Source organism: Leptopilina boulardi, unplaced genomic scaffold (assembly GCF_019393585.1).
Source record: "Leptopilina boulardi isolate dan_hultmark-lab unplaced genomic scaffold, ZJU_Lbou_2.1 LbouV2_260, whole genome shotgun sequence".
In the NCBI taxonomy this organism is placed as follows: domain Eukaryota; kingdom Metazoa; phylum Arthropoda; class Insecta; order Hymenoptera; family Figitidae; genus Leptopilina; species Leptopilina boulardi.
The window spans coordinates 588222-598702 of NW_026137819.1; the positions used below are offsets into that span (position 1 = coordinate 588222).

Here is a 10481-nt window from a genome sequence, read left to right on the forward strand (position 1 = left end):
TATCTTCTATAATTTCAATTTTTAATTATAATAATTATAATATAATTCAAAATTACCGTAAAAAAATACATTATAATTTTTTCTGACTTTCAGACAATATTTTGCGTTTTTCCCCTGATAATTTTCGAATTTTGTTTCTTTTTTTATTAAATCTGATTCCAAGAAAAAAATGTGATAAATGAAAATTGGATCAAATGAAAGTTTCAAGTGTCTTTTCTTCATATTTTTTTTTTTTTTTTTTGAAAATGAAAAACTTAATTTTTTTAAAATTTATTTATTTTTTTTATATATATGAATATACAGGTTTAGAAAAATCCTTTGGTTTAAATATTATTGAAAAGAAAAATTTAATTTGCTTTCTAACACTTATAAATGTTTGAAATAAATTAAATCATCAATTAAATTTGTTGAATTTTTAAAATTGCAATGTTTAAAAAATAATTTCCAAATTTCAGGCACTTATATTGAAAATTAAAAAAATAATTTCTATATAAACAAAGCGATTTGAAAATTTTAAATTTTAATTTTCCATCAAGAATTAAAAAATATTGAATAATATAAAATTTTGTAATTAATTGCAAAATTTTTTTCAATTAATAAATATAATTTTTTTTTTTTTAAATAATTATAATTTACTTTTTCGTTTTTTTTCTTTTCTTTCTTTTTTTCTTTTTTATTTCTTTTTTCTTTTAAAGATAAATAAGCGGAGCTTCGGCAGTTCGTTTTGCGTGTCTCCATTCATTGAGATCGGACAATATTTTACGACCATATAAATTGTGTAATTCTTTGAATGAGACACGCGTTCTTGGTACATTTTCAGTTCGTCCAGGCGCCGATCTTACACTTTGTGAACGATGATGTGATTCAGGACGATTAAATGGATTATGCCTTTGTCGCGGTGGTGCTTTTGGCGATTCTTGTGATTGTGTAATTGACGATGTTGTCGTTGTTGTTGCCGTTGTTGTTATTGTTGTTTCCTCTTCAGCGGCATCCAATTGCCGTTGCAATTCGGCGACCATTAATTTCATATAATCATAACTTGCACAAGCCAATGCCTTCATCCATTGTTCCATTGATTCCTGTCGAGTAATGAAAAAATATTAATTTCCACAAAAAAAAAAAAAAAAAAAACAAAAAACAAATTATAAATAATAAACTGTGCTGATAAAAATAGGAAGTTTTTAAAATAAAAAGCAAAAAAATTGTCCATTTAATTTAATTAATTTAATTAATTAATTAATTAATTAATTAAATTCTTTAATTAATTAATTTAACTTCAATTGTTTTATTTATTTATTTACAGGCGCCGGATCGACTTTAAGGCACAAGAAAAGACGTTTTAGTCGATTTATTTTCGAAAAAAGTCGATTTTTTTCAATTTTAACAAAATTTAATTGGTTAATGAATATTTTACTTTAAATAACTAATGTTATTAGATATTAAATTCATTTTATTAATTCTGTAATGAGAATAACTCTATATAAGAATATTATCAACAAATTATTTGAAATAATTGAATTTCAAAAGGTTTTGTTAATTTTTTGAGAATAATTAAATTTTACAGAAATGAAAATAATTTATGTTTTAGAAAAAAAAAATGATTTCACATAGTTAAATTTTCGAAAAATTGAATTTCAATTTTAATTTATTACCATTGAAAATTTTGAAAATAATTGAATTTTAGTTGATTTTAAATTGAAATATTTGAAAATAATTGAATTTTAATTAATTTGAAATTGAAAATTTTGAAAAATAATTGAATTTTAGTTGATTTTGAATTGACAATTTAGAAAATATTTGAAATTCAATCGAAAATTTTGCAAAATAAATGAATTTTTGTTGATTTTGGATTGAAAATTTTTAAAATAATTGAATTTTAATTAATTTAGAATTTAAAATTTTTTAAATAATTGAATTTTAATTAATTTGAAATTGAAAAATTTGAAAAATAATTGAATTTTAGTTGATTTTGAATTGATAATTTAGAAAATAATTGAATTTTAATTAATTCAGAATTCAAAATTTTTAAAATAATTGAATTTTAAATAATTTGGAATTGAAAATTTTAGAAAATAATTGAATTTTAGTTGATTTTGGATTGAAAATTTAGAAAATAATTGAATTTTAATTAATTCAGAATTTAAAATTTTGAAAATAATTGAATTTTAATTAATTTGAAATTGAAAATTTTGGAAAATAATTGAATTTTAGTAGATTTTGAATTGAAATTTGTAAAAATAATTGAATTTTAATTGATTTTGAATTCAAAATTTTTAAAATAATTGATTTTAAATTGAAAATTTTAAAAATAATTGAATTACAATGAAATTTCAATTGAAAATTCGTAAAATAATTGAATTTTTGTTGATTTTGGTTTGAAAATAATTGAAAATAATTGAATTAAAATTTTTTTTTTAATTGCAATTATTAAATTTCATAAAAATTTTAGTTGGAAAAATTTAGAAATAATTAAATTTTAGAAGCATTTAATTTGAAATTTTTGAAAAAATTAAATTTTAGTTGATTTTGAATTAAAAATTTTGAAAATAATTAACTTTCAATTAAAATTTTGAAAAATAATTGAATTTTAGATGAATTTGGATTAAATTTTTTAAAAATAATTGAATTGGAATTGAAGTTCAATTGAAATTTCAATCGAAAATTTTGAAAATAATTGAATTTTAGTTGATTTTGGATTGAAAATTTAGAAGATAATTGAAGTTTAATTAATTCAGAATTCAAAAATTTTAAAATAATTGAATTTTAATTAATTTGGAATTGAAATTTTTGGAAAATAATTGAATTTTAGTTGATTTTGAAATGATAATTTAGAAAATAATTAAATTTCAAACGAAATTTTGAAAAAAATTGAATTTTAGTTGATTTTGGATTGAAAATTTTTAAAATAATTGAATTTTAATTAATTCAGAATTTAAAATTTGGAAAATAATTGAATTTTAATTAATTTGGAATTGAAAAATTTAGAAAATAATTGAATTTTAATTGATTTTGATTTGAAATTTTTAGAAATAATTGAATTTCAAAAAATTTTAGATGAATAATTGTAGAAATAATTAAATTTTTGGAATCTTTTGAATTGAAATTTTTTTTGAAAATAATTAAATTTAAAATGATTGTGTTAAATTTCAGACAATACTTATAATTCGAGAAATTTCTAGTGATTTCAGTAGTTGATAAAGAATTTATAAGAGATCATAGAAAAAAATTGAATTTCAAAAATTTTTATTTAAAAAATTGCTTTCAGATAAATGAATTTTTGAAAATAATTAATTTAGTGAAGAATTTTAGTTAAAAATTTGTTAAATAATTGAAATAAAGATCTGCATTGTATACTAAAAAAAAAAAACGTAGGTATTTTATAAAAAAAATTTTTTTAAATGTAAAAAAAAGTCGCATTTTATTAAAATAAGTCGAAAAAAGGCGAAAAAATTGAAAAAAATATAATTTGAGGCCTGTATTTATTTTTGAAGCAAAAAATTAAAATTTCATTTTCCGAGCAAATTTAAAGACAAAAATTATTTCAAAATTTTTAAAATATGAAAACTAAACTTTTTTTTTTACTAAAAGTAGATAAAAAAAAAAAAATAATATATGCCATTCTTTTTTCTTTAAAAAATATAAATATTTGCAAATTTTTAGGTTATGTTATACGAAAATCGTTTTAATTTTTGTTTCAAATTTTCGTTATTTTAAATAATTGCATATATAATTTCTATTTCGCGATTTATTTTTTTGTTTTGTTTTAAATATATAAAATTTCTAAAATTCAGAAAAAAAGAATGAAATAATAAATAAATATAATAATACCTGTGATTCGGCGCCGAGTGCATAACTACGATTATTTGGACCGTGAAAAACAATTTTAAAACCAAATTGTTCTTCATCTTCGGCCAATTCAATGGTACAACCCTCGAGGACAATCATTCCCACTGGTTCTTTATCGCCTCGACGATCAAAATAAAAGAGAATATTACCCTTAAGAACAAACCATCTTCTTTGATAACCACGATTAACTTCCCCACGTTTATTTAACCAACCCTCACGATCAACAGGAGTTGCCGATGTGGCAAATGCCATCATATTTTTTTCATTTATTTTCATTTTGTAAATAAAAAAAAAATTATATATAAAATTCACTTTTATTATAATTATAAATATTAAAAATATTTCCCCTCCACACTTGTCGCACTTGTTAGCACTAATTATTTCACTTTATTTCACTAGTTTTTAGTTTTTAGCTTTTATTTACAGTTAAAAATTAAAATTTCTATTTCTACTATTAATTATTTACTATTTTTTAGAATATATATTATACACTAATTCCAGAGTTTCGAAATCAGCTGTTATATCAAACATAAAGTGAGGTTATGTTTGATACACTTTTTGACACACACATAAACACATACACATTTTTCCTCTTTTTCCAAAGTCATAACAATAACTAAATAACAATATAGGATATTAATTGTAAAACATAAAAATAAAGTTAAAAAATCGAAATTTATACAAATTTATTGTCAGTTAGAGATAATTCCATTTTTTTTTCTACCTAAATATAAAAAAAGTGAATTAAAATTGGCGCGTTTAAATGAAAAAAAATATGCGAAAAACGGAAAAAAAAGAAACGAAAAGAAGGAGAAAAAAAACTAGCGTAGTAGTAACGTAGCGAGAGGAGAAAAATAGTAATGGACGAACTTTGGTCGCAATTGCAGTGTATTTTTCTTTTGCAAGAAAAAATTTTTTTTTTTAAATTCTAAATTTTTCGTGTTTTTTTTCGATTTATTTTTATTTTAATTTCACAAAAATGGGGAAGGGTTTTAATAATTATATGTGTAAAAAATTCTTTCATCCTGCATCGAGGGATAATTTAAAGAGAGTAAGTTGCGAATTTTTTTTTTTTTTTTTTTTTTGACAGATTTTCCTTTATTGGGGAAAAATTAAAATTTGTTTTTTTTTCTTTTTTTTTTGTGCTTTCAGGTATGGATGGCAGAACAACAAGCCGATGCTTATAAAAAGAAACAGGAGGAACTTCGTGTTCAATATGAAAAAGAACAGGATCTTCATAACAATAAGTGAGTATATATTTTGAGGTTAGGTTCACGCCATTGATAATTTTTTTTTCGAGAAATATTGATCTCAATGTCTGAGGTATTGTTTCTGTTTTAAGAATTGTTTCTCTAAAATTTAGAATATAATTTAATAGTTTATAATGATAATAATAAAATAATGATTTGTGGTGAATATAATTTTTTTTAATCGATAAATTAATTGGGCGGGAAAAAAAGTGAATTTTAAATTTTGTTTTTTTTTTTTAGAGCTTTGTTGAGTAAGGAGAGTAAGGATAAGCTTAGTGTAAATTTTATGTATGAAGCTCCACCGGGAGCAAAAAAAGAACGTGAAAAAGAGGATAACGAACCAGAATATAAATTTGAATGGCAACGTAAATATAATGCGCCTAGAGAAAGTTATTGTAAAGGCGATAGTGAAATTCGTGATCAACCTTTTGGTATTCAAGTGAGAAATGTTCGTTGTATAAAATGTCACAAATGGGGCCACATCAATACTGGTGAGTTGAAAACAAAAAAAAAAAAATTATTTTTCATTACAATTTTATTACATTTTGAAATTATTATTATTTATTTTTTTTTTTATCAACAACACTTTTTTTGGTAAATGTTTCTTTTATGACGAAAAAAAAAAAACAAAAAAAAAACAATAATTTTCAAAATAATTGAATTTTTCAAAATTAACAGTTTATATTTTTAGAAAATAATTAAATTTTTTTGAAATTTTTTTATTCATTTATTTATTAATTATTAATTATTATTATTTATTTATTTTATAAAATAATTAAATTTTTTGAAAAAATTATTAAATTTATTAATTATTTATTATTAAATTATTAAAAAATTATTGGTAAGTACTTTTTTGAAAATGTATCGAAATAATTGATTTTTGAAAATTAACAGATTATATTTTTTAGAAATTAATTGAATTTCAATCGAAATTTTCAAAGAAAAATTGAATTTTAATTACATTAGAATTTAAAATTTTTAAAATAATTAAATTTTAATTAATTTGGAAATGAAAATTTTGAAAATAATTGAATTTTAGTTGATTTTGAAATGAAATTTTTGAAAATAAATTAATTTTAATTATTTCAGAATTTAAAATTTTTTAAATAATTAAATTTTTAATTAATTTGGAATTTTTAATTTCGGAAAATAATTTAATTTTAATAAATTTTGAATCAGAAATTTGGAAAATATTTAAATTTTAATTAATTTTAAATAGAAAAATTTTGAAAATAATTGAATTTTTAATTGAAAAATTTCAAAATAAATGAATTTCAATTGAAATTTTTGAAAATAATTAAATTTTTGTTGATTTTCAATTTAAAAAATAATTGAATTTTAGTTAATTTTAAATAGAAAATTTTGAAAATAATTAAATTTGAATTGAAATTTTTGAAAATAATTGAATTTTTGTTGATTTTAAATTAAAAATTTTGAAAATAATTGAATTTTAATTGATTTTGAATTGAAAATTTTATAAATAATTGAATTTTAGTTTTAATTTTAAATAGAAAATTTAGAAAAAAATTGAATTTCAATTGACATTTTGGAAAATAATTGAATTTTGGTTGATTTTGGTTTCAAAATTTTGAAAATAATTGAATTTTAATTGAAATTATTAAAAATAATTGAATTTTTGTTGATTTTGAATTAAAAATTTTAAAAATAATTGAATTTTAATTAATTTTGAATTGAAAATTTTATAAATAATTGAATTTTAGTTGATTTTGAATTGAAAATTTTATAAATAATTGAATTTTAGTTGATTTTGAATTAATAATTTTGAAAATAATTGAATTTCAATCGAAATTTTGGAAAATAATTGAATTTTGGTTCATTTTGGTTTAAAATTTTTGAAAATATTTGAATTTTAGTTTTAATTTTAAATAGAAAATTTAGAAAAAAATTGAATTTCAATTGACATTTTGGAAAATAATTGAATTTTGGTTGATTTTGGTTTGAAAATTTTGAAAAAAAAAAAAAAATTTTGAATTTTAATTAAAATTTTTGACAATAATTAAATTTTTTGAAAAAATTCTTAAATTATTAAATTTATTAATTATTATTATTAATTATTTATTATTAAATTATTAAAAAAATTTTAGAAGCTTTTAAATTGAATTTTTGGAAAATAATTGAATTTTAGTTGATTTTGGATAGAAAAAATTGGAGTGAAAACATTTATAAATATATTTTTTTTATTTGTATATATATAAATATTAATAATTGAAATAAATAATTGAAAACTGTAAATAATTAAGAGAAATTGCTTTTAAATTTTTGTTTCTAAATGAATTTATTTAGTTATAAATTTATTTATTTATTTATAAATAAATTAATTGTAATAAATAAGGTATTTGTATTTATAAATAAATAAATTCCAATAGAAGATTGACAAAACTTTATTTTTTCAGATAAGGAATGTCCTCTTTATTGTCAGTCGATGAGCGTTGTCATTAATAGCGAAAATAAAAATCAAGAATCTCTTGACGCATTAACATTAGTTCAACAAATGCGAGAAGACGGTTTGGCACTTAAAAAGTTAGTTAATTACATTTTATTTCTATTAAATTTTAATTAATTTTGCTGAATTAATTTTGTTCCTCTTTAAAAAAAAAATTTATTATTTAGTTCCTCTTTAAAAAAAAAAAAAATTAAATATTTAGTTTCTCTTTTTTTAAAAAAAATTCCTCTTTTAAAGAAAAAATAATTATAATTTATTTCCTTTTTAAAAAAAACCATTTAGTTCCTTTTTTAAAAAATAAATTATAATTTTTTTTCTTTTATTTTTTTTAAAATTGAATTTATTGAAATTTTTATTTTCTTTTTGTTTTAATGTAAATTGTGTACAGAAAATTTTAATTTATTCACATTTGAAATCAAAACTTTATTAGATTTCAATTTTTATAAATTTTTGAAAATGAGAAAAATTGAATATATATATATATATATATTTTTTCTTTTACTAGATCTGCACTTGATGCTCAACAACATTTACGAGTACCAACCAACGAACATTTAATGGTTTCCGAGGACGAAGAAGAGCAGGAGGTTTCCTTCTTGAAATCTCTTTCAAAAAAAGAGAAGAAAAAACTTTTGAAGTAAGTGTTAATTTTTATTTTTAATCAAAATTGCCACTGATCAGGGAAATGAGGAAAAAAATTCAGGGAATTTTATAAAAATTACTGGAAATATATCAAAATTTCTAATAGAAAAAATGCTACTAAAAATTATAATTTTTGAAATTTTCTATTCACAAAGCTTATAAAAATTATTGTAAAATTTTATAATTGTAGAGCTTCAGATCGATTTTTAAAAGAAAAAAAGTGAATTTACATCACAAGAAAAGTCTAAAAAGTCCATTTTTTATTTTCAATAAATTTAATTAGAAATATTTTATTATTATTAACAATTTTTTATTAGAAATTAAATTAAAATTAAATTTCTTAAGAATTTTCGGAAGAAAAATAATAATATTTTCTTTTTTTTCATTTTTTTGCAGGAAACTTCAGAAATTGGAGAAGAAGAGTAGAAAATCGAAGAAAAAATTGCGAAAGTCAAGTAAAAGTTCAAGTGACTCGAGTGAATCGAGTTCGGATGAGAGACGAAAGAAAAAATTGAAATCGCGAAAATCAGATTCTGAATCGGATTCGTCGAGTCGACGGGACAAAAGACGTGAAAAAGAAGCGGCGCGTATTAAAGAGGAAAAGGAAAATCATAAATCAAAGGATAAAAATCGACGCAAAAGACGTGCCGACGATTCTGATGATGAGGGACGACGCGATCGTAAGGAGAAACGACGAAAACACGATTAGGCAATTATTTATTTATTTTTTTTAATTTTTAATTTAATTATTCTAATTTTAGTTGAAAACAAATTTTTTTCCGTACTAATTATTTTTATAATTGCCAATTTAATTCTCGATTTTGAAATTCATTTTTCAATTCAAGAGCGAAACTTAAATCTTAAATTCCAAAAAGAAGATAAAAAATTTTTTTTTCTCGAATTTGAATTTCATTTTTCAATTTAAGAGCAAAATTTGAATCTCAAATTTTAGATATAAAAATTGAATTTTCGTAAATAATTTTTCTGGTATTTTTTATTTTTGTTTATTTATTTATTTCACAAAAATTATTTGGAAACATTTTTCGTAGATAGAAAATTTTCTAAAAAGAAACAATATTTGTTTACTTTTGTTTGTTTCTTTTTAATGAGGGAATTTTTTATAAAATCAAAATTTTTTTCCAAATTATTTGTAAATACTTTGTATTATTTTTTTTAAATTGAAAATTTTTTATTTAGAAAGAAAACATTTTTTTTTTAAATTCTTTTGAATAATCAGAAATTAAGTGTAAATTTTACAATTTTTAGTGGAAACATTTTTGTTTTTTATAAATGAAAGTTTCATAATTCATCTGTAAAAAAAAGAAAGAAAGAAGAAAAGAAAAACTTCCCACTATTTAATGGGAAACACTCTAAAAATAGAAAAAACAAAATCTGTTTAATTGATATAATTATTGGTCGTAAAAAAAATATGTTGAACTTGTAAATAATTTTTTTTCTTGAAAATTCAATGCAATTTTTAAGTTTATTGTAGTATTTGAATATATTAAATATATAAATATTTCAGTAAATAAATATTTAAACAAATAAGTATTTAAATATTTAAACAAATAAATATTTAACTAATTAAACGAATAAGCATTCAATTATTTAAATATTTATTTATTTAAATACTTATTTGTTTAAATAATTTAATATTTATTTAAATATTTATACACGTAAACGTTAAAATAAATAAATATTGAAATACATTGTATTGATATTTCAATATTAAAAATAATTTCTTATTAATATTTTGATATTACAAATATTTAATTATTGATTTTTAATATTATAAATATTTTAATATATGATTATTATTATTAATTCCTGAATGAATTAATTGATATTTTAATATATTATATTAATTAATATTTTCGATATTATAAATAATTTAACATTGATTATTACAATATATTATATTTACTATTAATATGAAAATTATTATATCTATACATATATTATAATAATATATAACAATAAAATAAATCAGTTATACTATTAATTTTTTCATCTAATTCATTAGCAAAAACCAAGCAAAAGACAAAAAAAATTATTATATAATATAATATTATATTATAAATAAAATGAAAAATACTACTTATAAATTGACAATATTACTGTCTATGGAAAATACTCGAAAATGGTATTGAACCGCATCTTACTTTGATGCAAATTATGGCAATTACTGTCTATAAAAATACTCGAAAATGGTATTGAAGCGCATCTCATTTTGATGCCAATTATGACAATTATTGTCTATAAAAAATACTCGAAAATGG

General features: G+C 18.8%; 2 protein-coding genes across 2 annotated transcripts; one reads left to right on the plus strand and one right to left on the minus strand.

Moving 5' to 3' along the window:
* Window positions 1-282: 282 nt before the first annotated feature.
* Window positions 283-4417, minus strand: LOC127281021 (sesquipedalian-1-like). Its single transcript, XM_051304493.1, has 2 exons — window positions 3829-4417; window positions 283-1079 (listed from the first exon to the last, which is right to left on the minus strand). The coding sequence occupies exons 1-2, from the start codon at window positions 4120-4122 to the stop codon at window positions 690-692; spliced, it is 684 nt and encodes a 227-aa protein (XP_051160450.1). The 5' UTR covers window positions 4123-4417; the 3' UTR covers window positions 283-689.
* Window positions 4418-4678: 261 nt separating this feature from the next.
* LOC127281020 (corepressor interacting with RBPJ 1) lies at window positions 4679-9037 on the plus strand. Its single transcript, XM_051304492.1, has 6 exons — window positions 4679-4897; window positions 4999-5093; window positions 5337-5587; window positions 7511-7637; window positions 8066-8197; window positions 8599-9037. The coding sequence occupies exons 1-6, from the start codon at window positions 4826-4828 to the stop codon at window positions 8909-8911; spliced, it is 990 nt and encodes a 329-aa protein (XP_051160449.1). The 5' UTR covers window positions 4679-4825; the 3' UTR covers window positions 8912-9037.
* Window positions 9038-10481: the final 1444 nt, after the last annotated feature.

Excerpts from the sequence above, each read along its gene's own strand:
- LOC127281021 (XM_051304493.1), bottom strand. The coding sequence starts at position 4,122 with ATGAAAATAAATGAAAAAAATATGATGGCATTTGCCACATCGGCAACT. Across the intron at positions 1,080-3,828 it reads CACTCGGCGCCGAATCACAG|GAATCAATGGAACAATGGAT; the intron begins GTATTATTATAT and ends ATTACTCGACAG.
- LOC127281020 (XM_051304492.1), top strand. The coding sequence starts at position 4,826 with ATGGGGAAGGGTTTTAATAATTATATGTGTAAAAAATTCTTTCATCCT. Across the intron at positions 5,094-5,336 it reads CAGGATCTTCATAACAATAA|AGCTTTGTTGAGTAAGGAGA; the intron begins GTGAGTATATAT and ends TTTTTTTTTTAG. Across the intron at positions 5,588-7,510 it reads ATGGGGCCACATCAATACTG|ATAAGGAATGTCCTCTTTAT; the intron begins GTGAGTTGAAAA and ends TTATTTTTTCAG.